At 43.5% G+C, this 27,341-nt stretch overlaps 1 protein-coding gene and 2 long non-coding RNA genes across 8 annotated transcripts in view; 2 read left to right on the top strand and 1 right to left on the bottom strand.

Moving 5' to 3' along the window:
- The first annotated feature begins 32 nt into the window (after positions 1-32).
- Positions 33-27,139, top strand: LOC308582787. 3 transcript variants are annotated; one of them, XR_014005843.1, is made up of 4 exons: positions 33-185; positions 1,563-1,646; positions 22,456-22,538; positions 26,960-27,139. It is a non-coding gene; the product is annotated as an uncharacterized lncRNA (long non-coding RNA). The 3 variants fall into 3 exon arrangements; XR_014005844.1 differs by lacking the exon at positions 26,960-27,139 and having other exon boundaries at positions 36-185; positions 22,456-22,618; XR_014005845.1 differs by lacking the exons at positions 22,456-22,538; positions 26,960-27,139 and adding an exon at positions 11,463-11,564 and having other exon boundaries at positions 39-185.
- The window catches only part of SLC35F3 (solute carrier family 35 member F3), a 96,435-nt gene continuing 80,030 nt past the window's right edge, over positions 10,937-27,341 (bottom strand). For all 4 annotated transcript variants that reach the window (XM_081186224.1, XM_081186225.1, XM_081186226.1 and 1 more), the window contains 5 exons: positions 22,105-22,324; positions 17,361-17,486; positions 14,408-14,600; positions 13,636-13,725; positions 10,937-12,784 (listed from right to left, as the gene is read on the bottom strand). In XM_081186224.1, the coding sequence (XP_081042350.1) occupies positions 12,540-12,784; positions 13,636-13,725; positions 14,408-14,600; positions 17,361-17,486; positions 22,105-22,324 (874 nt within the window). In that variant the 3' untranslated portion in view covers positions 10,937-12,539. The remainder of the gene's footprint in view (positions 12,785-13,635; positions 13,726-14,407; positions 14,601-17,360; positions 17,487-22,104; positions 22,325-27,341) is intronic.
- Positions 17,481-19,298, top strand: LOC308582796. Its single transcript, XR_014005855.1, has 3 exons — positions 17,481-17,602; positions 17,858-19,087; positions 19,266-19,298. It is a non-coding gene; the product is annotated as an uncharacterized lncRNA (long non-coding RNA).

Genomic DNA, 27,341 nt, shown 5'->3' with positions numbered 1-27,341 from the left:
GCTGCGTTATTGGCTGCGCGTGCGCACTTACGCAGCTTGCTTGGCGGCTTTGTTGCTAGGCTACTGCCCGGCCCCCTTCAGTGCTGCTCTGCGGGCGGGAAAACAAATGGGCTCAGAATGAAGCCCTGGGACAGAGCAGTGACCTAAGAGACATGAATTGCAGTTCCGTTTCGTGCGCCCCACAGGTTTGGAAGTTCTAATTTAGCCGTTAATATTCTGGTGCTTTCGAATAAATGACAATAATATAATTCGGCAATCGAGTGAAAATCTTCAAAATTGCCACCATGTATTTTTTTAAAGTTTCAGTGTTAAAGCAGCGGCGTCTGCATTAGCAGGTGGGGCTTTTTTGAGGATGGAAGCAGACCAATTAAATTGACATTTGCAGCTGATTTTGGTAGAAAACGGACGGGACTGTCCTTAGGCCACTTTGGCACCCGCCGTGCTTGCAATTGTGCTGCTCGTGAAATTCCACATTTTTTAAAAAAATAAATCCTTCCTGGTGTGTGTGATGAACTATGCGCGCTTTTCGAAGTCACGGCAGGCCAGAATTTGTTAAGAGACAAGGAACAGAAGCGGAGAATTCGGGAGGCTCCGAAAGCGCAGCCTTCCTTTGTCGCGCAAGGGCTGCCTGCCGCCGCCATCCGAGCAGCGATTCTGCAGGAGGTTTTTGCTTTGTAGTTGTCAGGTCACCTCTGTGAGTCGCGACAGAGACGAGGCCCCAAACGGCTACAAAACGGAACAACTTTATTAATTCCTCCTGATTTAGCAGCAGCGCTGGCGGCTTTAGTTTGGACGCAGCGCCGCCTATGGTTGATCTAGCAACATAGGAGCCCAGACTTCCCATATTCTGACAGTTTAAGGAGGGCAAAGCTGGTGGCTTGAGAGTTGCATTTCATCCCTGAGAGAAGCATTCATGGACCACAGGAATCGAGGAGTTCCGGGCTACACCATGAAGGACCAATGAAAAACAGCTACTTCCCCAAGTCTGAGTAGATTTTCTCAATTCAGTTACAAAATGGGTCCTCAAGCCTAAAGTCTGATCTAAATGATCACAGTATGGGGTTTGGGACCGATTCTGCCCACCTCCCCAAGTCAGATTAAATATTGTAGGGTGACCAATGCATCTGAACTGGATCTATCTGCTCTGCAGGTATCTTGGTGGTGAAGCTTGATTCCTGCTCTTTACTTCTAGTATTGTGAATGGGATTATGGCATTTGAGGGAGGGGGAGCTTCTGACAGGAGCCAACTCCTAGGGGCCAAAGTCCCTTCAACACCCCCAAATAAAATATTTGAGGGGGGCTGGCTCCCCCAGAGTTGATGGGTATTGCCATTCAAATAGTGTGTTTGTGTGTGTGCTGCATCATGTGATTATGTGGGCAGGGCTTATCTCTCCCCCCCCCCCCAATGTTTTACCCTTGGCTGCTGCTGACCCTGTTTTGAGGCAAGTGCTGGACAGAATGGTCTTTTGGTCTAGTGACTGAAACCAAAGCAACCAGTGTCTTAATAATTTATCAGTTTCCTAAACTGATTGTAAGCCCCACACACCTTTACATTCTACTAGTGGAACAGTAAGAAGTGCTGGCTCGTTTCCATGGGAACCAAGGGGCTGCGCTTCTGAACTGCGTGGCTTTTTCACAGCATTGAGGTAAGGGTTGATCTTGAAAAGTATTGAATGATTATAATTCTTAAAAGCCTTCCAAAACACTGCAGGACTATGCCACTTTTGAACTCCCAAGACAGACACTTACAATATTATATTTTTAGTTGGCATACATGTACTTGCTTTGTTTAGGTTCTTCTTCTTTTTATTTTGCTGTATGATTTTCTGTAGAAAATTGGTGGCTTGTTGATAATTTGCTGTCTGTGGGGCATAAACCTAAAGCAATATTGTTGATACTGTCGCGTATTCCTTGCGGCGCTTTCAGCAGAAACACTCAGAGTCCCAGGTTTCTTTTCAGTGCAGTCTTTTTAATGTGAGCTATATACAAGTATTTACAAAAACAGTTCATACAGAGTACCTGCTCCTTAAGGCAAACGAATACTCTCCACCACACCACCACCACACCACAGCACAACCACCACAATTACTGTTGAACAGGCTTTCCTCTTAAAACAAGTGATAGCCAATCACATTAATCACATTCCTGCTGAGTCACTCTGACCCAGCACTTCACAGAGTATTGCATCAGCCTGTTGAAGCCTGCAGACTTACTCAGTATCCTGCGAATCCCAACACTCCTCCTTAAGTCAAAGGCTTGAGACCTAATCATTCTCTTAAGTCTCGAAATTTAGGAGCATCCAAACATTTTGTATACAAATCCGCCACATTACATTTTGTGTTACAGTGCTGTACCTTTAACACATTTATTTCCAAAGCATTTTTCACATTTCCGTATCTTATAGCAATATGTTTACTCTTGCTCTTAAAGTTCTGTTGGTTAGCAAGCTGTTGTGCAGCCATGTTGTCACTTAGCACAGTGATTGGCATTTCAGAAGGTATTCCAGCTCTTTTGTTAGGCAAGCAAACCACTCTATTTGTTACAGATAGGTAGCCGTGTTGGTCTGCCGTAGTCAAAATAAAAAAATTCCTTCCAGTAGCACCTTAAAGACCAACTAAGTTAGTTCTTGGTATGAGCTTTCGTGTGCATGCACACTTGTTCAGATACCTGAAGAAGTGTGCATGCACACGAAAGCTCATACCAAGAACTAACTTAGTTGGTCTTTAAGGTGCTACTGGAAGGAATTTTTTTATTCACTCTATTTGTGACACACATTCGCTTATGGCTGAGTACTCTGCTTCACAAGTACTTGTGGCAACAAATGTTTGTTTCTGGGATTTCCAGTGAACCAGGGCATTTCCAATATATATGGCATAGCCAGTGGTAGACTTTCCATTTTCTCTGTCCCCCAGCTGGCATCAGCGCATGCATACACTTGCTGATCATATCCTGTATCCAGCATCAGTTTGTAATCTTTTGTGCCTTTCAGATACCTTAGGATTCTTTTAAGTGCTACCCAATCTCTCTGAGCCGGGTCTGCACTTCTTTGGCTTAACATGTGCACTGCCAATGTTATGTCGGGTCTTGTCCAACAACTTAAATATAACAGAGAACCCAACAGAGAATGAAATGCTGTTGCATTCTCACATTTTTGTCCTTCTGGTTCATTTTTGTACTGGGTAGTTATGGGAGTGTCAACCTCATTTGCCCTCTCCATTCCATATGTCTTCAGTAACTTTTCGATTTTTTCCTTCTGACTCAGAGAGTAGACACCCTCTTCATTTCTCTGAACCTCTACTCCTAAGTAATTCTGAATCTAGTACCCTTGACTCTCAGCCCAGTACTTAATTGGAAGATTTGCATCTGCTAACAATGCTTTCATTTGTGTCTGCAAGACACCTCCCTTACGCTCTGCTACTCCGTTCTCCTGAGGCGTTGCCACATTGGTAAGCCTAAGTTTAATCCCTTGGGAACGCAACCAATTTCTTAGGGAGCTTGCCATAAACTCTCCTCCCCTGTCTGTCTGAATAGAGCACACCTTTTCGCCAAGTTGCCTTTCTACCCTTCTTACCCAGAACTTCAAAGTTTGGGCAACCTCAGACTTTTGCTTTAATGGATAGACCCAGCCAAATCTAGGATAGTCATCCACTAGGATCAAACAGTACTTGTTATGGGAGACACTTGGTGGAAAAGAACCAGTTACATCAGCATGAATCAACTCCAGTGGTTTTGGGGTTTCTCTCTGGCTTGCTCTTGCTACTGGGCAAGCCCTGCTTTTAACCTCCTTGCAGATATTGCAGTGTAATTATCACAACTTTTAATGTTTTTCATCCCCCCCCCACAACTCCAATGTTTTGTTTAGCACCTTAAAGCTAGCATGAGCCAGATGCCTGTGCAGGAGATGAATACACATATCATAGGTTGGGACATTTTGCACATTTGCAACCTTAGACTCACACTGCAGTACATACATATTAGTTCTAAGGTTAGCATTTGCCAACACTGCCCCATTTTGCTTTATCTGGCACTGATCTCCCACAAAGTTTACTTCAAAGCCTGCTTTTGCCAAGTCTGGAATACTCAGGAGATTGTTTTGCAAACTAGGCACACACAACACATTCCTGAATGTGTGTCCCAGCTGTGGGAACACAACCTCCCCCTCACAAACCACATTAGCTTTCTGGCCCGTAGCAAGACTTACATGTTTTTTGTTTGAAGCCCTAGCATCAGTTAGCAATCCTTTTCTTTTACGAAAGGTCTGAGAAGCTCCACTGTCCAGAACCCACTGCTCTTCATTTTCTTGACCATCTGCAGACACCCAAGCGGTAGACTCCCTCTGCTGCCTCCTGTGCTTCTGCTGTTTTTGTTGTTTCCTCGGGCAGTCCCGAAGCAGATGTCCACTGGACTTGCAGCAAAAACACCTTTTGACTTTGCTGACCACCGGCTGGTCTGCAGCAGCTCCTCCTGGCTGTTTCTCCGGCTCTCGACACCTCTGCTCTTCCCGGCTGTTGTTCCCTCTGGGATGCTCCAACAGCTGGGCTGAGGTCATCTTTCGCTCTGCACGCCTGTCCTCCTCTGCATACAACCATCCAGTAATGTATTCCAGAGTCATCTTATCAGTCTCTACCGACTCGAGGGAGTTGACCAGCATATCATAGCTGTCATCAAGGGAACTCAGGACTATAAAGACTTTGTCCTCTTCCCCCACAAGCCTCCCTCTTAAGGCTAGCTCCTGGAAACAGCCTGTTAGGAATTTTAGGTGGTTTACCAGGGAGTCCCCCGGTTTCTTCTGACACCAGTACAGTCTCCTGGTCAGTGTTATCAGTGAGCCAGCTGTCTCTCGCACATGGACAGCCTTGAACGCATTCCACGCCTCACTTGCCGTCACCTTATCAGCTACGTAGACTAGCTGGCTGTCGTCCACTCCAAGGATGATCGTAGCCAAAGCTTTCTCATCCTTTTCATCCTCCTCAGGGGGCTGCGGTGGCTCTTCCACCACTTTCCACAGGCCCTCACGCTTGAGGAGTGTTGCATGCGGACCGACCAGGTGCTGTAGTTCGTGGCCGTCAGCTTCTCCAGCAACACGCCAGTTCTGTACTGCTCCATCCCTGCAGCTCACCTCCAGCACCCACGGCTAGATAACTGCCACCTGTACTCTTGTGCAGCGGAAGCGTGCTGGGCCCATAACCCTGTCGCGTATTCCTCGCGGCGCTTTCAGCAGAAACGCTCAGAGTCCCAGGTTTCTTTTCAGTGCAGTCTTTTTAATGTGTGCTATATACAAGTATTTACAAAAACAGTTCATACAGAGTACCTGCTCCTTAAGGCAAACGAATACTCTCCACCACAGCACCACCACACCACAGCACAACCACCACAATTACTGTTGAACAGGCTTTCCTCTTAAAACAAGTGATAGCCAATCACATTAATCACATTCCTGCTGAGTCACTCTGACCCAGCACTTCACAGAGTATTGCATCAGCCTGTTGAAGCCTGCAGACTTACTCAGTATCCTGCGAATCCCAACAGATACTTTGTGGCTGGAGAAAATGCAGAGTGGGTAACTCTATAGACAAGCTCCCCTGTCTGGAAGAGGATGGCCTTCTGATCTTTTTCCCCCCTCATTGTTTTATAGAATGAGTTGCCCTGTCATGATTTACATGAAAATAGCATCTCTCTGTTGCAATGAGTCCTATGTACTCCCAGATAAATAACTCCTGGTGGCCAGAATAGGCCCAATTAATGTTTTACATTAAGTCCTATAGCAACGATGAAGCTACCAAATTATATACCTTTTCATTTGATGGATTGGAGACCACTGGATACCTCATGTAAGCTCCTCTGAGCTTTCTAAAGGAAGAATGAGACGTGTGCATTATTAAAAATTAGCTTCAACTTTTATATAGGTAATTAAATAAATATCCCAGGCTTATTCCATTTCATTATTTAGGGAAGTGACCATAATTCATTGGCAGAGCACATGCATTGCAAACAGAAGACCCCATCTTCAATCCCCACACCCCCAGTTTAAAGGGTTAGGTATCAGGTGAGGGAAACAATTTCTGCCCGAGACCCTGAAGAGTGGCTGCTGCTCAGAATTGATAGTATGGGTGATAATACTCTGTCAGGATGTAAGGCATCTTCCTATGTATAGTAGTTATTCTCAGAGAAACCATGTTAAATTTACACAAGGAACAAAAACCTCAGGATAGATATGCTAGAATCTGGCCAGGTTTGGTGTTCTTCCCCCATTACCTTAGTGAAGACGGCATATCCCTCTTCCAGTGCACAAAGTCATTGATTAGATCCTGACTGGCAAGAATATAGTGTAACCCAGGGGGTAATTTCTACCACTGATAACCCTCTTTTACTGCCCCCAGGAGCTGCCTACCATCTCCCCTAATTCCTGAAACTACCAGTTGTCACTAAAACCTAAACCCTTAAAAAGGGGTCTGTGGCCATTCAGCCTTTGCCCCTCTTGATTTCCCCAACCTGCAGCTCATGCCCAAAGCTGCCAGTGCCAGAGGTGACCACTGAGAGTAAGTTTGCAGTGTTAGTTTGGATTAAGTGTAGGATTAGTTAGACCAATATTCTGGTATTTTGAGCTGCACACTTGCCATTTCTCCCACTTCTCCCTTTTTTAATACATACTCCATTTGAATAAACTGCTTAATTAGAGCTGAACACACTCAAGGCCTATGCTACTGATTGTTAATGTGCCTAGAAAAGTGGAGGGGAGACAGGCTGAAGTTGCCAAGCGAGAGATCTTGAGGAGGCCACGGTAAGGCCTTGATGGTGCATAAGCAAGCAGTGGCAGCAGAGCGAAAGGACTAGGACAGATCCCTCAAGACTATTAGCCTACACCACAGGGTTGTCACTGGAGCAGAGACTTCCCTCTCATTACAGAATCTATCTGGAATATTACACTAACATAATGCTTCTTGTTCGTGTGAATTCAAGAGAAGTTCCTTGGCAATGGTGAATGATGACATTTTTAAAGAAAGAAAGCTCCTAGTCAAACTAACTCTATACTTATATTCCCTGAGCCAAGCTATGTATCATGGGGGGCTGTCTGGCAATGAATAGTCTGACATAACAAAGCAACTTCATTTATCTAGCTCAGTACTACCTCTTCTGGCTGGCAGCCTACCCCATAAGCAAGTCTACATATTCATATCATACTATGCTTACTGTGAATGTGGCAGCTAAAAAGGTTGCCAAGTACTGCTTTCAACAACAAAAAAAATGTACCGTATTTTTCGCCCTATAAGACGCACTTTTTCCCCTCCAAAAATGAAGGGGAAATGTAGGTGCGTCTTATGGGGCGAATGCAGGCTTTCGCTGAAGCCTGGAGAGCGAGGGGGGTCGGTGCGCACCGACCCCTCTCGCTCTCCAGGCTTCAGGAAGCTATCCGCTAGCTGTGGGAGACCCAGCTCTCCCAGGGCTAGCGGAGAGCGTGCCTGCACCCAGAAGCTTGGAGCGCGCTGAGCTCCGCACGCCCCAAGCTTCGGGATTAGTGCAGCGCTCCGCTAGCCATGGGAGAGCCGCGCAGATCTCCCACGGCTAGCGGACTGCTTGCGCGCACCCAGAAGCTTGGGGCGCGCTGAGCTCCGCACGCCCCAAGCTTCTGGTGTAGCGCAGTGATCCGCTAGCCCTGGGAGAGCCCCGCGGCTCTCCCAGGGCTAGCGGACTGCTTGCGCGCACTCAGAAGCTTGGGGCGCGCTGACCTCAGCACGCCCCAAGCTTCTGTATTAGCGCAGCGGTCCGCTAGCCCTGGGAGAGCCCCGCGGCTCTCCCAGGGCTAGCGGACTGCTTGCCGGCACCCAGAAGCTTGGGGCGCGCTGACCTCAGCACGCCCCAAGCTTCTGTATTAGTGCAGCGGTCCGCTAGCCCTGGGAGAGCTCCGCGGCTCTCCCAGGGCTAGCGGACTGCTTGCCGGCACCCAGAAGCTTGGGGCGCGCTGAGCTCAGCACGCCCCAAGCTTCTGTATTAGCGCAGCGGTCCGCTAGCCCTGGGAGAGCTCCGCGGCTCTCCCAGGGCTAGCGGACTGCTTGTGCGCACCCAGAAGCTTGGGGCGCGCTGAGCTCTGCACGCCCCAAGCTTCGGGATTAGCGGAGCGCACCTGGGGGGGAAATAAATTTTTCCCCCTTTATTTCCCCCCCAAAAAACTAGGTGCGTCTTATGGGCCGGTGCGTCTTATGGGGCGAAAAATACGGTATATTTTAATTTACATAAATTTGAATTTCGGATGCACTTTAGGATTTTCAATTAGAGTTTTTAAACTTCTGTTAATTTTTCAATAGTTATCATGCTCTGCTCTGCTTAGCATTAAAACTTCCAAGCAGAGTGCTGCCTCATTTTTTGTGTGCCTATTGTATTGCCCTGAAAACTATTTTGGTAAGGGAGCATGCTGAGCGGCAGTCTTCACGCTGAGAATGGCTTTTAGATAATGGAAGCTCCTTATATCCATTGTATAACATTGAGTAATAAGAATCTGAAGACGGCTAAGTAGCTAAATAAACTAGCCATTTTAAGTGCAGGTCTGTTGTGCTTTAACAATGCAGTATCAGTATATGAAAAGATGTGCGGGTCTTTGAATTAATGCCATTGCTTTCACTGAAAATTCCTTGTTGCCATAGGAAATTACCTATACACCACGGAGTACCACCGACTACAGTATCTTTCAGTACTAGTTTAGTTGTAGTTGTGGTAGTTGTAGTGGCTCAAAGAAAGCCTTGTTTTACTGCAGTTAAGTGGCATTTTGCTATGCATGCAGCATAACATCTAGGAGCCTCATGCCCTCAGATTTCCCTCTTCTCCCAGTAAGTACTAATTTGATGGCACAAGGTTGTGGTAGGAGCTGGACTGCTGCTCTTAGCTGAAGCTCTCACCTGTGTCTGTCTCCATCTTGATCTTCTCTGCCCTCCTTGTGTAACACAACTGGACAGTGCATAGGCTTCTCCAGGGCACAGGCACAGTAGCAACCACCAATTCTCTTGTATAAGCAAAGAAGGTAGGCAGGCAGGCCCCCAGTTTCAAAGCGAAGGGCTGAGGTGTTTCATAGCATCATACCATAACTCTTGCACTGGATGCTGGACTGGGCTGCTGGGCCAAACTACTACAGCTCTCAAGTTCCTTGGGAGTAAGTAGCACTGTTTTCAGGAATATCTACTTATTGTTTGTGTTCAGGACTTGAGCAGAGTTTCTAAATAAGAGTAAAATAATCCATGAGCCTGGTGAATTGTTGTAGAAAAGAGTTTAATTACTGCACACATTTTCCTGTTCTGTTTTGTAAACCTAATTTTCATTAGTGCATGCAAGAACAAAATAAATGCTCTATTCTGTTGACATTTGAACAGAGGACTGTTCTGTTTTGAGTGAGTCAGAATATTAACACCCTTGCTTTGATCTTAGTTGCACATACTCCATATGAATTAATGCACACTTGAATAAGCAAATGGCTCACAGTTTTCATTTGAACTGTGCAGATTAATTCTGGCAATCTTTATTTTTTGGTGGGCAGGGGAGGGGGAATTACAGATATGTAAAATCTCTAGACAGTATGTATACATAGCACACTTGCTTAGAAAAATTTCTAAAAGGTTTTGAAATATTAACAAATAGAACAACCACATTCAGGCTTTTTTCCTATCACCTAAATCTTGCCGACTAACAGGGTGTTACATAACTCATTGCTCACATGGCTGGCTGGGCTGCATGTCCTGGATAACATTTTCAACCTAGCTTTTAATTTAAGAAATGTACAAGACAATGGGAGGAAATAATAAATTGTGTAGATAAATTTGTATTACTATTTGGTATCTAGATCTTTGGGGAGGTCGTCCTTATCTGCATCCTACATCTACCACTAGCACAATGTTGGCTATGCATAGTGTTTCTGGTCAGTGACACACTGGTAGGTCTTGAAACCTAGAAAAATATGGGTGCACTCTAGCAAAAATTAGGTACACCTTATTCCCTTAACTATTCCCAAGTGTATTTAAAATATTGAGGCTGCAGTTCTAACCATAATGCTGGTGTGTATGTGTAGGATTCAGTGAATAGCCCTGCCCACTAGCCTCTGCCACCACAGAGCTCCCCACTGTGACCTCAGCAAGTATAGTGGAGGAGACATTGGTCCAGGGCAAGGGTCTGCAACCTTTAAGACAAAAAGAGCCACTTGGACCAGTTTTTGAAGAAAAAAAAACCTGGGAGCCGCAAAACCATTGCGACATTTAAAACAAATATATCTCCGGAGCCGCGATCTGACAGCGGGCGGGAAGGTGACGTTGGGACGGTGCGTGACTAACGCATGCACCGCCCCCATGCGACGTTACAGCCAGTACAGCACCCGCCATAGTGGGGAGTGTCGGGGCGCACAATGCGCCTCCTCCCCTCGCTAGTATCCGCCCCGGAGCCGCGGCAAAGATGTAAAAGAGCCACATGCGGCTCCGGAGCCGCGGGTTGCAGACCCCTGGTCCAGGGGATGGCTCCCAAGTGGGGTGTTACAGGGTCTGGGTTGGGGCTGGATCTGGGCTGGGCTATGGATCCATTTTGCTGTAAGCCAGTCCAGCTCCTGGGCCCCATCTACTACTCTGGACTGGAGCTGATGCAGTTTTGAAAAGAAAAGAAAACGCCCACCCCATCTTCTGCCTTATACAGCAAGAGCTGGCAGGGCTATGGTTGTGCCTGCAGATCTGTTGCTCTGCATCTCCATGACCCCCTTGAAGTACTGCTCTTCCCACTTAAGTCTTTTTTGATATAAACAAAATCAGTGTAGCTGAAACAACCTGGAGAAAGAATTTTTCAGGGTCACAGCACTGGGCTTGTTATCCCTTTCTTTTCTTTTGTCACTTCCACACAAGTAAAATATTTCTTAGTAAAAATAACATGGTATCTCACCAGAAGATGGGAAACAGAAGCAGAAGCCATTGACTTGGTATGAACTTTCAGTAGTTTTATTAGTTTTGTCAAGCAAATAATTGAATCTGAAATTGATTCAATAAAAATTTGAGAAGTGAACACCACCTCCATTTGACATGTAAAAATGCCACAGAGACAGCATGTACCATTGGGTTATGGCAACATTTCAAAATAACATTTTTAATTTGTATGTAGCAATGTAAACTTCAAAAATAGTAAACTATAACCTTTGCCTCTTTCTTTGTACATATCACATAGTCTATCACAGATAGAAATTTAATGGCGAACCTAAATTGTAGAAGTAAACAGCTTGGTGCTTACAAGTTTTGTAAAAAGTGTTAGGTTTGATGTTAATATCTTGTGTGTTCTTTAAAAAACCCCACCCTCAAAGCAATGTAATAAAAGCAAGTGGCAATTCACCTCTTAGTCCCCTTTTGTATACATCATAAACTGTGTTCCCTGTAAGTGGCTGCTAGCTTTATTGTTGCTTTTTAAGCAAGGTTCTTACATGCAGGGCTTGATTCTTTTCACACTCACAGAAATACAGATCAGGAGGAGAGTCCCACCTCAAGACCCATGTAAGTGGGAAGCAAATCTGACCTAGCAAGAGACCTTGAAGTCCCCAAGTGTTCAGCACTCCCATTAATCAGTGGCTTGAAGCAGGCACTCATTGATTTCTTTGGGAGTTTCAAGAGCACTGTGTCTGCAGAACAAACTTTTCATGTTGTAAAGACCAATGCAGAAGCAACTTGCAGTGTGACCTAATTCTACACAGACAATGGACTAGATTTCTGTAGAAGGCACTGTATTTTCCCTTGCATGAGAAAAAGCATGGATTGCAGTCATCATGCACAGTTATAAAGATTGGATGCACTACCCCAGAGAACTTTTCCTGCACAAACTCTATTGAGATGGATGGGAGTCATGCAAGACACCATGCAGGAAGAAGCCTGCCATGTTCTTGCACACCTGCTATTCACTTCAATGTGGCTTTCACAGGAAAAATCCCTGGCTAATGGTGCCCTGATACTCTTGACTGCTTTCACCTTCATGCTTTTGTGCAAAATTTAACATTTTATCCGGCCTCTGCTCTGGCACCAAGGGCACTAATCTTCACACAGCAATTCCCACCCCCACCATTTTCTCCCCCACCCCCCCACCAAAAGATTTTCTTTTGGTTTATATGAAAACATTTATAGAGTACAGCTCTGTTTAAAAAATAAGCTTATGACATAGTATAGCATGTTTTTCTCTCTATATATATTATATATATTTGTAAATCACAGTGTGCGATGTGTCATTCAGTACTTAATGTTCAAATTATATGCCCTGCTTTTCATGATGATTGAGCATTAAAACAATATATTCAATATAATTCATTTATACGTTACATTCATTTAAAAAGAATTCTGTTTTTGCCTTTTTAAATGAGTTCTCTCAAGTGAAATATCTGATGTGAAACAGTGCAAGCAATTTGGACATGCTGAAACGTGATGCCTCAGACTCTATTATCAAAACTGTACATCTATGTACACTGTATTGAACATATGTGCTTTGCAAGAAAAGATCTGTGAATTATAGCATACAACGTTAAGACTTTCCATAAAAAAACAACATTAATGTGAGAATGATGACATGGATGGGCGTGTTCTCCTGCTTTTATTTTGTAATCCTGAAACAATGTCTCCATTTCCTTCCGGTATCTCTTCCTTCTTTCGTACTTTGAGGCGAGTGAGGAGCTTTATCAACCACTCATCCCATTCCTCTGGTAAAAGCAGCAGCAGGAAGCCCAGGCCAATGATGACAATGGCAATTACGCGGACACTGTTGAATTCAATGTCACTCAAGTAGTGATCAACAACTGCATGAAACATTGAACTAATATCATTAAAGGGTACAAAGTATCACATACTCAACAGAACATCACATAACTAATAGCAAAGAGCCTGCATTTCAAGTCAGTTTCACAACTTTAAGGCCCCAAACATGCAACCAAACAGCACTGATGAAACTAAACATTATCAGTGGTATTAAATATTGCATAGGCCTGGATACAAAGGACTAGTTCATGGATGCTCAAGGGCATGTATTCTTGCAGGTACTCTTGTTGGTATAAAGCATTTCTCATTCATTTGCTTCTTGCATTTGGGTTAGATTATGCAAGCAGTGGCAGTTAATTTTTCCTCAAATCAAGTTCATACATGATGCAGGGTGAAATATAAATCCTATAAAGAAATAAGTTGCCTAGAAGCCTGTTTGGTCTTCTCCTGTTGCATGTGGTTTAGATACCTTATTTCAAAACATTTGAAAGGATTGCTCTATGGGTATAGTGCTCCTCAAAACTTGCGTTCATACTCTCGAGGCTCATATTGTCTACTGAAATGGCTATTTTTTGCATTTTCTTGAATATGATTAATGATTAACATATAATTAGGAATCAATCAGTTTACTTTTTCAAACCACCACTTTCACACCTGGCACTGAAATAAATGGGACATGCATAAAACCTCAATATTGTGCCAATAGAAAATTAGAGATAAATGCTTGAAATCAATTTATTTTGACATTCTTAATTTTTTAAAGACCAATACTATAAAATTATATTACCTGCATACAGGAAGAATAAGAACTCTGTAGTTCTTTAAGTATAAACCAAGTATATTCTATACATAAATGTGCATATAATTAAAAAATTTTAAAAAGCATTCTTACCGACATTTACAGGTACACTTAGTACAATTCCAAGAGATATCAAGGTAGGATATGTAATAGCAATCCCAAAATTTAATAAAATATTGAATGCTGAAATAAGAAACAAAATTATTTCACTTTTGAGAGAGCAGTTGTAAAACCAATCCTCTTTAGTCATGCAGGTTTAATTAGTTCACTTTAAGCAGTCTCATTTATACCAGCGTGAACATTTGCTAGTAAAAAGTGTAAAGATTAAAATCTATCGAAATTCTCTGGATTTTGCCCTTATAAAGACGTTCCTCATGTCTAACTTCTTGCATAAAAAGGAAAAGTTCCAGCAGATATGCAATTTGATTTGGGGTGTTGAAAAAGATGACTGAAGGTGGAGATTCAAGTTAGGCAAAAGGAAGTATTTCACATAGCACACTGTTACATTACAGAACTTACAGAAGCAAGGTGTTGTGAAGGCCATAAACTTAGATGTCTTTAAAAAGGGATTAGACACATTCATGGAGGATAAGGTTCTCAATAGCTGTATGGTACCTCGAGAATCGGAGCAGAATGCCTCAAAATATCAGTTGCTGAGGAACAACAGCAGGAGGGGGCTCCTGTCATCCTGTGGGGCTTCCCTTAGTGCATGGTTGGCCACCATGGGACACAGGATGCTAGACTAGAAGGACCTTTGGCCTGATTCAGCAGGGCTCAATCCAGCCCAGTTGGCTATGCTGGTCTGGCAGGGGGTCAGAGGCACTGCTATTATTGGAAGATTATCAGAAACGCAGCATTCACTTACTCAATAATAGGACTGAAAATCCGCAAATGCTTCCCCAAGGAATGTCATCAAAAGAACTCCAGTATTCAACTTTGGTAAAGTAAAGGATGATAGGAATACAGGTAACAAAAAGTACATTGAAGACCGCTAACACTGACAAAAATAAGGCAGCTTCCCCAAATTTAGCACTCCCCAGGAGAAGCTTAAACAAAACCTGTAACACAGAAAGATAAACAGATTGAAAACCAGGTGTCTTCATCTATATTTGGTTTTAAAACCTTAACTCAAAGCATATAATTTCCTATTTAAATCATGTTTTCCCTGTGCTAACATCGTAGTGGATAGAGAATATACAGGTTGTGCCATCATGCAAAGGCAGGTTAGTGCTTTCTGTATTCTGTGAATGAGTAAGAAATAGCTATGAATGCTGGGGCTTACTGCCACCATGTCATCAGTGCTTCACTGGAGATGGGGCTGAAAACAGCTCAGTTTGGGAATGTGTTGGGGTCGTTAAGGATCTATATGATCTTATGCCAGCCTGAGAACAGGTATTTAATTACCTGCTATGGCAGCAATGTTAAGGGACGTGGGTGGCGCTGTGGGTTAAACCACAGAGCCTAGGGCTTGCCAAACAGAAGGTCGGCGGTTCGAATCCCCGCGACGGGGTGAGCTTCCATTTCTTGGTCCCTGCTCCTGCCAACCTAGCAGTTCGAAAGCACATCAAAGTGCAAGTAGATAAATAGGTACCGCTCCAGTGGGAAGGAAAATGGCGTTTCCGTGTGCTGCTCTGGTTCGCCAGAAGCGGCTTAGTCATGCTGGCCACATGACCCGGAAGCTGTACGCCGGCTCCCTCGGCTAATAAAGCGAGATGAGCGCTGCAACCCCAGAGTCGGTCACGACTGGACCTAATGGTCAGGGATCCCTTTACCTTTATGGCAGCAATGTTAGGGAATGTTAGGGAACTGGTGGCAATCCTAATGGATTGGATCAATATTAAAATGCCCTTATTTCCCACTAACACCTATGGGATGTAAGTCATGTTTAACTGATTTTAAGGGGATCTAAATGCAAATAACATAAGACTGCATCCAACCTGATGAGTGTAAGACTTAGGGGTAATGAATACAAATTGTTTTTAGGTTCTTCCAAGGAACTTGCAAATTATCTTACATGGTCTTGTGTATGTGTCTGCACCACTGTAACTAACATGTAGCAACTTTCTAGCTAGGATGCTAATTTCACTAAACTGATGCAATTCTTTAATGCAAACCGCCTATAGTCCACTGAACCTTTACCTCATATTTATTACTCAGGAACTCTAAAGCCCATTGCCAATGATAGGCCTGCAGTTGCAAATGCCAATCCTTAGTAGCTTCAGGCTTTGTCAGCTTTGTGTTTTTACCACAAGGCATCGTTAAAAAATGGGGAGTTGCTTCACCCAAAGGTGACATGCAGTTTAGATAAAGTGTTGTTGCCAGTGGAAAGAGATATACATAATTCATTCTGCACTGCTTTGAAGAACAGCAGATATTATTGTTATGATTTCCACAACAATATTATTGCTCCAACCTCAGCTGATTTAATACTGGAAAGTAGAAACAGAAATGGGAGCAAAGGTCCCTCAAGGAAGAAAGCTGACTAATGTGAGGGTATTGTGCTATAGACCCTGTTTTGGATTGTGCCACTCATGCTATCTCTGGATCTGCTATTCGGCCTAGCATATGCATAAGCCATAGATTCCCGTATTGCTTGTGAGTGACAGATTTGCTGATTCAGTGCACTTGGCACTCAGAAGGCTACTGAGTTAGCAGTGTGCTGCTGCTGCTGCTGCTCCTCCTCCTCCTCTTACCTTTATGACATGTATCATACAAAGTGGCACAAGGCACTGAATAGCTCAAGGCTATGCTAGGACACCTTCCACTGTTCTTGATACTGAAACCATTATTCTCTAAATGGCATATTTTGATTGCTGCCTGTGATAACTATCCACCACCCCCAGGACCTGCCAGGTATAATTGTTGGCATTACACAGTGGCTATTTCTTCACTACACACTGTAAGAAGAATGAGTGCAAGCCTTCAGATGAACAGCAGATACACAGAAAATTAATTTTGACAACTTTGCTTAGGAGTGATATGCTAACATGACATTGGATGACATCTGCTGCCCCCATTTACTTTCAGAAGACTTGCTTCAGGTCATGAAGAGAACACTATATAAAGTTTCTGTTCTGGAGTCTTGGTGCAAAAATCAACTCCCCCCCCCCCAACTCTACTAAGAAGCTCATATGGCTATTTATCCCCAATAATGTAGCTAATGTACTAAAGAGCCCTGCTTATTCTGGTGCCTAGTATCCTATTTTTATACAGTCAGTATTAATGGTGTCTACATCCCTCATTCCAGCCCTCTTCTTTTATGTTATCCTGACAGCATTCTGATTTTACATGAAGGAGTGTTATAGACAGAATAGCAGAAGTGCTTCTGCAAACAGAGCTAGCTACTGTAGCCATATTTTCTGCTCCTTATGCTGACTCAATTATGGACCAGAAGGTTCTAAATTTAAATTTCAGCTGCTGTTCTCCTAACACCCACAGGAAACCTGCCGGATAGCTGTTCCACCGAAATAAGGCAGCAATGGAAAGAAGGCAATGGAAAGAGCTCGTCTCGATCAAATGCAGAAAAAATGACAGCAAAGGATTTAAATCACCAGCTGGTGGCAGACATTTCTCTTCCATGCACTATTCTTATGTCTGCCTTTCACTATGCGCAGTAGGGAAACAACCCTGATCTGTCTAAAACATGACTGAATAGATTCTCAACAATCTGAACAAATAACACTGTAAGATTCTTAAGAGGCATAAATGAGCACAGCTTACCAAATTACATACTAGATCTTCATGTCACAGAGAGATATAAAATGGGAAGAGAACCCATTTATTACCTTCTCGCCATCAGAAGACTGAAGCATACTCACCTTATAGAGGGCTGATGTTGATGCAGATCCCACAACAAGTGCTATTCCAATAACTGAATGACTGTGGAATCCATCAGCATAAGTCATCATGACTATCCCTGCAATAGCAAGTATAGCAGCCACAATCTGTTTGGATACAGAGAAGCAACATGTTAATGTTCTCTCAAGCCCAGGAAAAAGGACTACCTTAACAAAGAAGACATCTAATTTGTATCTTTTGTAAGACTGTGACCAGTACAGTGGTGCCTCACAAGACGAAAATAATTCGTTCTGCGAGTCTTTTCATCTTGCGATGTTTTTTGTCTTGCAAAGCACGGTCCGTCGCAACTGCGCCTCTTCAAGCGGCTTTAAGAAAAAAGCGCAAAACGTTTTCGTCTTGCAAAGCAAGCCCATAGGGAAATTCGTCTAGCGAAGCAATGCAAAACCGAAAAACCCTTTCGTCTAGCGAGTTTTTCGTCTTGTGAGGCATTCGTCTTGCGGGGCACCACTGCATTAAGAACTTTTAAACAGTAATTGCTTGTATTAAAAAAGCAAAAGAAGTGAAAAAACAGTCACAGTGGGGCTCTCTGAAATCCCAACATAGCAAGCAAAAGTGTTGTTCTTTAAAGTACAGTCTCCCTGTACAATATTCCTTGGGTAACTTTACGGTCACTAGAGCATGTTGATTCACATTCTGCAGTTGGAAGTACCATGCTCCATGACAAAGAAATTACAGGGTATTGCAATCACTAGTACTACTGCAAGTATCAAAATCTCAATTGTTTGGTTAGTCATCTCTAAACTTTTGTGTATGCTATAGGGGAACATAAACATTTGCAGCAAGGGCATCTGAAATAGGATTTTAAACAGCCAAACAAAACACACAGAATGATAAATGTATTGAAAAATGGTCTCTATTCATAAATTATTGGAATAATAGAAGATAGGATAAAACCTTTTGACTTTTCCATTCTACTTTATGACCCAGTCTTTAATATTTTTAGAATTCTCAATATACTTACTATTCTTCAATATTTTCAGTATCTCTAACATTCTATAATTTCTAATCCTTACTTGATTCCCATCTTCCCATAAATTATTGCTCTCATAACTTTTTTTCTATGACTACATGCCTAATTTAAACTTAATTCATGTCTTTATTTCTGCACATTTAGTAACAATCTTAAAAATATCTTTTTTTTCAAAAACAGGTGACTAACCTTTTTCAGCCATGCTCAATTCTCTAGGCACTACATCTCAAAGTGGTTGTGGTTGAAATGTAAAGGTTGGTGCGGCCAAAGTGTAAAAGTGGGTGTGGTGAGGGAAAAGATGCCTTTTGATATGACAATATCACAGTGGGGTACTTGTGGGTGCAGTCAGAAAGAGAGAGAGAGAAAAGGATCAATTGATCTAATGGGAGGGGAATTAAATGGGGGGGGGGAATTGGAGGGTCCTTGTGGTTTTTTACATGGCATCACAGCCAATAACTTTTTAAAAACACACACACACCTTTTTCTTTTTTGGGGAGTCAGAGGGCCACAACTAGTTATGCCATCCCTGCTTTAAAAGAAAGCCACAGGAAGAGTATTGCGTTTAACAAGTTCAGAAAAGTGAAAATACTGTAAATTTAAAACTATTCATTGTGTGTAAGCTACAGTCAGTTATTAACTGAGTTGCCTCAAAATCAGTAAGATTTTTTTCTAATAGAACTAATAGTTTAGTGTCTTTCAGTTTGGAAGCAAAGGAGGGTCATCTAAAAATGAATTCCAAGGATGCTGTGGAAGAATATAAGTTTGCAAACTGAATAAAATGCATTAAAAAAACAACAACAACTTTATAGGGACCAATTGGTTCCAGGGTGTACAGAATGTTAAAGCATCAGTTAAGGACAGTGTGGAGGAAAGTAGTGTTTGTGTGTGGGGGGAGGGTGAATTGGCCTGATCAAGCCCCTAGGGGGGGATTAGGATGGAGTGGGATCTGTGCCATGGGCTTACAAAACTCCCCTTCCGCAGCCAGATGGGTGGGGTATAAATAATAAATTATTGTTATCATCATCATTATATAGTACTGAATTAGATGGACCAATAGTATGATTGATTCTAAGCTACTATTAGAGATATAGGCATTGTTTTACAGGAAGAATATTGAAATGCTACTGTTAAGCTCCCGTTGCTTGGTCCCTGCTCCTACCAACCTAGCAGTTCAAAAGCACATTAAAGTGCAAGTAGATAAATAGGTACCGCTCTGGCGGGAAGGTGAACGGTGTTTCTGTGCGTTGCTCTGGTTCGCCAGAAGCAGCTTAGTCATGCTGGCCACATGACCTGGAAGCTGTCTGCGGACAAACGCCGGCTCCCTCGGCCTATAGAGCGAGATGAGCGCCGCAACCCCAGAGTCATCTGCGACTGGACTTAACAGTCAGAGCTCCCTTTACCTTTAATTTATCATTTACTCAAGGGAAAGCTGGCAATGTTCCAGGAGAAGGAAGTAATGTTAATTCAGCTTTACCAAGAACATTACAGCTTTCAAACAATCATCTTTGGCACGATGATCCCCATTGATGTCTGTGAGACATATTCCAAGAAGTGTGGAGCACAACTAAAATATCCTCCCACCCAAGAAAGAAGAATGTGCCTTCTTTGCTTTCATTCAGTTCCTTTGGAGGCAGCTTGACCTAAGTGGGTGGGTGATTATGTATGACTGAACTCTCAACTGAGCATAGAGCATTCCTCCACTCCCGGCCCCCCTGTATTTGAGGCCTGTGTTTACTACTAATTTTCTGGCAACTCAGGTTCTGTCACATCATTAGTAGAAAATAAGTGGGAAAAGGTGCAAACTAAAATTCTAGATTCATCATAGTAACCAAGACCATATGCTCACAAAGAGTATTTGGTTCCACTGTTTAGGAACAACTTCACCCAATAGCCATTGAGGTTTCCTGAAATTATTTGTCAAGATGTATTTAAAAGCACTAAAACCCATTGTGACAGCCTTCTGGTTTTCAATGTTTGGATTAAAATGTTCACTCATTTTGTCTAATTTGGGTGGAAGGTGGCCCAAAATAATGGGAAAGGTACAGAATGTATTGAAATAATGATTGGACTCATCATGCAAAAAATGCAGAAGTTCAAAATGTGTGCAACGTACCTTGATTCAGATTTTGCCCATGGATGTAGTTTATGGAGTCTAGAGTTTTCACTCATCTTCTGCATATTTAACACCCATTTACCCCTATTTAGCCTGCTATATTAGTACTGTATAGTACAATAAAAGCTGTACCTTTTTGCCCCCCCTTTGCTGCTATTGATTTGCTATAGTTTTTTTTAAAAAAACCTGCTGTCTCCTGTGTGTTGATTGTTGTAGCGTGCATATTTTGAAATAATTTATGATTGTGATGTAAGCTGTCTTGAGCTTCTCTTCTGAGGCAGAAAGTTTAAATATATATGTTTTAAATAAATAACAATGCATGTATATTTACAATAACATATTTTTAATACAATGATGGATGTTTTTCATGGGAAATAGTGTAACTGGCATAGAGGCAACATTACAGAAGAAAATAACATCCACCGACAGGTGCAAAAGGAATAGTTAACTTGACCATAGCAATGTTGTAACACTTTGCTACATACAAAGATAGCATAGCACAACAGGCTAACAAGTCATGTTTCTATGTTTCAATGAAAGTTTATTTTATTTGCCAAAATTTAATTTCCTTAATTGCAAAAATATATACTGTATTCATATGTATGAGCTTTATGTTGTTTCTTTATCAGTACAATTTATAAAGAATTTTATTCAAAAAGCAAAATCTATCAAACACATTATGCACCATGTATTATAAATTTTGCATGATTCTTTTTGTTACTTATGTTATCTTGCAATACTTTTGAGCTCTCTTACCTACAAATTAGAAAAGAAAGTTTTAGCCTCAAACTCTTGAACTGAAATCATAATGCTATACACAGTTGAGCTTCTTTCCTATGTTGCTCTGCATGTGGAAAGAGAAAATATCTGGCTTTAAACATGCTTGCATTAGGTTTTAAAATCAATTGATGGCCATGAAAGAGGGTGAATTTATAATCACATTTCAGCTTACTCTTTTTTTGGGTGTGTGTGTGCATGTTATGAGTGTACATAGGCATTTATTTATTTATTTATTTATTTATAACAGAAATGGCAAACCTTTGCCCCCTACATATTGCTCGACCACCCTGCCCTTCATGCCTGACTACTGGTCATGCTGATTGGGCTTGATGGGAACTGGAGGTATTAACCTAGACCCCTGTGAGCATGTACATTTGTATACTCAAAGACCATCTGAAAAGCACTTTAGTGAAGGCCAGTAGTCCAGGAAGGGTTGAGATTTATACTTAGTAGGAGATAAATCTGCTTTACAACAGAACTGACTAAGCACGAAATCCTCTTAAAATATGCAAATCATTAGTAAGGCCTACAAAGCACAAAGTCTAAATTTTGGCTGTAGGAGGCTTCACTTTATTTTTAATATATATTTTTCAACTAGAATAGAAAAGCAATAAATGTAACTCCATATATTCATGTATCAGGTAGTGATAACTTAAGGTAGGAAGTTAAAATGATTATGTTCACCAGTAACTTTGTTTTGGAATGAACATTCAAAATCTTAGGAAATAACACAGGAAGAACCACTTTAAAGAGTAAAATGCAATCTGTTATAGCGATGTTTTCCCAGTAGGGAAACTCCTGAAAAGTTGAGTGGTGGAAAAACAGGTCAATAATCACTTACCCTCACTCCCATGAATCTGTCCCTGAGAACGATCCACGAAAGCAAAAACACAAAAGCTTTGTTGCAGCAGAACAACACGGAGACGTCCGTGGTGTTTATTTTTTTTATTGCATGTAAGTACAGGTAGTTTGTGAGTGTCCAAAGAACACCAAAGGGTGCTGCCTTGGTAAAAAATGCCTTCAGTGTCAAGCCATTATCTCCAAAAAATTGACAGCACTCCCTAAAACAAGAAAAGAAAATGATCAGACCCTCTATGTTTCATATTCTGTAGCAGCTGTAGAATCAAACCAAATACTTAGTTAAACTTCTTTTACTTTTCAAACCTGAAAAACCTTAATTTTTATTTGTAAGTTTCTGCAGAGCCTCAACTGGGACTGAAAAACAAAACATTCAGGTTACGAGATGAGAGAAGAGTTGGAACTAAAGGAGATACTGTATCCTTCCAAATTCCCTCTATTGCCAGTTCCATTATAGAACATTCATAAATTAATTAAGACACATTTGGGAAAATTAATACATGTGTGCAGTGGCGTAGCGTGGGTTGTCAGCACCCGGGGCAAGGCAAGTAATTTGCGCCCCCTAACCCGTGGATTTTGCGCCCCCTAACCCGTGGAGCGCGGCCCCCCAGATGTTGCGCCCGGTGTGGCCGGCCCAGCCTGCACCCCCCACGCTACGCCACTGTAGCACAGAACACCATCCCTAATCCTGCAACTGCAAAAAGTTCTGCAACACAGCACAACAGACCGTGCAAAAGGATCGTTGTTGATGCTTTTATTTAAAAAATGTAAACAACAGCCATCTTTATTTACACTATGAGCTAACTGTCTGAGATGGGTAAAACCAATCCCAAAGGGCCCTTACAAACAGTAGATTATGCTACATTTTCCTTGTTTAAATCCACAATGTTTTGGTTTTTTTAAATGCACTCTACCTCCCCACCCTTATACCCTTTCCACCCAAGACGTACACCTGATGCCTTTGTCACACATTACATGCACCCAACCCCTTCCCTGCAGTCAGCTAGATTTCCCTCGCAATAAACGTGGGTGGGTAGGTACCGGAGAAGGGAAACCTGAAAAGAGGAAGTGGCTGCTTTCCTGCATTCTGCCTCAGGGTCTTACTGCCCACCCTGCTCTGTTTCGTTGCTGTGTTTGCTCAAACGGAACAAAGAGCAGGGAAAGCCCCTCCCCTCCAGGGAGAGAGAGAGAGAGAGAGAGAGAGAGAGAGAGGCGCCCTCCACGAGTTGTCGGGCTTGGGCAACGGCTGCGCCACCGACCGCGAGGCGCTAAGGCGCCGGCTCCCCAAGCTGCAACGCTTGGCCAGGCGCTGCGCTTGCATGCCTGGCCGCGCCCAGCTCGCCTCAGCGCAGCGGAAAACAGAAGCAGTGGCGGAGACGATGACCCCCCACCCCAACCAAGCCTCGATTGCTTGTCCCTTCCCTCTGGACTCGCGCCCCCCCCAGGTGTTGCGCCCGGTGCGGCTGGCACCCCTGGCACCCCCCACGCTACGCCACTGCATGTGTGGCATTTATTTAGTTCTTTCTGCCCTATTCTGGGAGCGACATATTCTCCTGGGCTGACCTGGTGGCTCGGGAGAGGAAGGCACAGTAATATAATGGTTCCACTCCTAGCTGAGGAGCAAGTTCCAGTGACCGGTGTAGGGGACTTTTGCTTGGCCCCAAGGGAGTTGTGTTGTGGCATCCTGCAAAGTTCCAACTTATTTCCCATGCCTTTTAACCTCCATATGAAGCTGTGCAGTGAGTGGTCATTCAGGAATTGAAGTGCCATCAATATGTGAATGACACCCAACTCTTATTTCTCCCTGTCACTTGAATCAGGTGAGACTGGGCAGATGCTAGAGCACTGCCTGAAGGCAGTATTGGGTCAGACTATTGTAATGCCCTTGAAAACAATTTAGAAGCTTTAACTAGTGCAGAATGTGGCTGTCAGAGTCTTGACTGACTCAGTTGCTCAGAATAATTTAAGAATATTTGAAGAACCTACTTTGAAAAACCTACAGATACATGTCTACTGTGCATAGGGAACCCCTTTCTACTTTCCCTCCAAAAAGGGTGAGGGCATTGTTTGGAAATGAAGGGCAGTAAAAGCTTTTCTAAGGGCAACAAAAGTTAGGTCTTGAAGTAGTTTATAAGCGTATGCTGTCCGTTTCTCCCAGAACAATCTCTGAAATTGTTCAATCAACCCACAAGGTATCATTAACAAACAATGAACACAAACAATAATTCTGTAGTTTATTATGGCAAAAGTATCTCAAAGACCTTACAGATGGGGCTGTAAGAATGCAGAGAAGGTTCAGTGACACACTTGGACTGATAGCTCCTAAGCTAACTTACATTAAAAACCCTTTTGGTTCACCATGAATATTAAGCAAGCTTTTTTTTTTAAAGGGGAGTTGAAGTTTTCAAGGAAATTCCAAGATGTAACAAAAATGAAACACAGATCTTAACTCCCTCTTTCCCCTTTGCACGCAGTAAATTGTATTAGACATCTTTATGTGAATGTAGTCAAATTTGATCTGTGTGCTAAGGAACCAACGAGCCTTCTTGAAATGCAAATTACACAATATCACTTCATTGCAAAGTAGGTTCAAAAGAATGGCAGGAAAATTAATTTTATAACACAGCAGAACAGAAAGAAAAACACTGCTTAAATTATTGCGTGAACAAAAGGTCTCAAGGTTCCATTATTACAGAGCACATGTCAGATTCTGTTTGTGATGAAGTTCTTGACAGTATAGCAAGGTCATCAAAGGGATGAGGCCCACTTATTTCTGCTAACAAAGCATATTTGGTGCAGTAATACTCTCATTTAGCTGGGGGGGGGGGTGAACAGGAAGGTGGATCAAACACTATAATGTAAATGCAAATGCTTACGGAATTGCATAAAGGAGTCAAATGCACCATCACTCAATACTCAGTAATGAGGGCTTTTCACTGTATTTATCCAAATGCAAAGCATTTGTGTGGTGGGTGGGGGGAGTGATGGAGTGCAGTCTGCCATTAGCACTTTGTGGGAGTCAGAATTTCTTAAATATTAGTTTCCCCCACCTTTCCTCCAAGTTGCTCAAGGTGGTATGCCTGGTTCTTATCCCAAGAGCAAAATAAATGCCGTCTTCAGCAGTGCCATTGTGTTCCTCAAGGGATCAACATAAAAGTTGCTAAAGTGATCCAAATGAAAAAGAGAAAAGCAAAATCTTCCTTGCTGAGAAGTATGAGGAATTTGCTGCAGTGTAGGCAAGGTGCCAACACCAGAGTACTAAGATGCAGTAACAATTCCAGACATTAAAACAGCAGAGCATTCAAGTACCGTATTTTTCGCCCCATAAGACGCACTGGCCCATAAGACGCACCTAGATTTTAGGGGGGGAAATAAAGGAAAAAAATTTTATTTCCCCCCCAGGTGCGCTGCGCTACACCAGGAGCTTGGGGCGTGCGGAGCTCAGCGCGCCCCAAGCTTCTGCGTGCCGGCAAGGTCTCTGCTAGCGTGGGAGAGCCGGGCGCCTCTCCCAGGGCTAGCGGACCCCTGCGCTAATCCAGAAGCTTGGGGCGAGCTGAGGTCAGCGCGCCCCAAGCTTCTGCGTGCCGGCAAGGTCTCTGCTAGCGTGGGAGAGCCGGGCGCCTCTCCCAGGGCTAGCGGACCCCTGCGCTAATCCAGAAGCTTGGGGCAAGCTGAGGTCAGCGCGCCCCAAGCTTCTGCATGCCGGCAAGCAGTCCACTGCCGCCCCAAGCCTCCCGCACCCGGCAGGAGGTCCCGCCGGGTGCGCGAGGCTTGGGGCGGCAGCGGACTGCTTGCGCGCACCTAGAAGCTTGGGGCGGGCTGAGCTCAGCGCGCCCCAAGCTTCTGCATGCCGGCAAGCAGTCCGCTGCCGCCCCAAGCCTCCCGCACCCGGCAGGAGGTCCCGCCGGGTGCGGGAGGCTTGGGGCGGCAGCGGACTGCTTGCGCGCACCTAGAAGCTTGGGGCGGGCTGAGCTCAGCGCGCCCCAAGCTTCTGCATGCCGGCAAGCAGTCCGCTGCCGCCCCAAGCCTCGCGCACCCGGCGGGACCTCCTGCCGGGTGTGCGAGGCTTGCAGACACTCGCCCGAAGCAGGGGGAGCCCTCCAGAGGGCTCCCCGTGCTTCGGCGACAGGCTGCCGCCCCAAGCCTCGCGCACCCGGTGGGACCTCCTGCCGGGCGCGCGAGGCTTGCAGGCATTCGCCCCATAAGACGCACCCCGATTTCCCCTTCATTTTTGGAGGGGAAAAAGTGCGTCTTATGGTGCGAAAAATACGGTAAATGCCTAACCAACTACTGTATATCTTTCTAAAGAGTTCCATTCCTTTAGGGGAGTTCATTAAAGATCTTCCCAGAAGATTAAAAAAATCTAGCTCTTCCCTTTAGCATGCCGACATCCTGTCCTGCACCTAAGTAATCAATGAGGGAATGGTAACAGTGCTGCAGGGAAGAGAGCCTTGCTATGGGTATAGCTCCATGCTGATTTGAAGGTTTGAAAAACATGGAACTGAGAGGCACCACACACAACAGTTTAAAGCGGATTTGATGCATCCCATGTCTGCATATTTTAGTACTGTCCACACAACATTGACCTCATTCAAGTGACAGCCTGCACTCTTGCCCTGTCCCCAATTCAATTTGGATTTTTCTGATTCATGGGTAATGTGATAAAGGAGGGGGAAAACAAACACAAAATGGTATGTTATCCAAATATGGAAACACTGAAGCACATTGTGTGGATGGATTTGTGTGTGTGTGTGTGTGTGTGTGTATAAGATGTTTTGCTGGGTGCTGTCTAATTACCTCACCCACTATTTTTGCTTTATCGCCTGAGCACAACTTAGACATTTTGTTTCCATCAGCCCCAAGGAAAGGATGAGAGGGTGGAAAGCAGTGATTTAAAACAATGGCAGAAAGTTGAGTAAAGAAAGTTGAGGAGCGGAGAGGCACTGAGAGGAAAATGGTGGTTTTAAACAGCAGATGTTTGAATAAAGCAGGGATGGATCAACACTGAGGATTTTTCTTTCTTTTAAAAACAGTTTTACCAAGGAGATATAGCAGAGATGAGTACAACACAGAAGGTAACACAAAAATATTTTTCCTGCTCTCTTTACACTATATTCAAAGTTTGTTTTAAACTGCCATTTCAACCACTCAGTGACCTCTAGTATCTAGTAAAACCTCTATCATTGCATCAGACTTCCGGGTTGGTGCCTCTGGCAATGG

The sequence above is a fragment of the Podarcis bocagei genome (assembly GCF_964188305.1).
Source record: "Podarcis bocagei genome assembly, chromosome: 3".
Lineage (NCBI taxonomy): Eukaryota > Metazoa > Chordata > Lepidosauria > Squamata > Lacertidae > Podarcis > Podarcis bocagei.
Note: the sequence above shows the minus strand (reverse complement) of the source record. Positions and strands in the feature narration are given on the sequence as shown.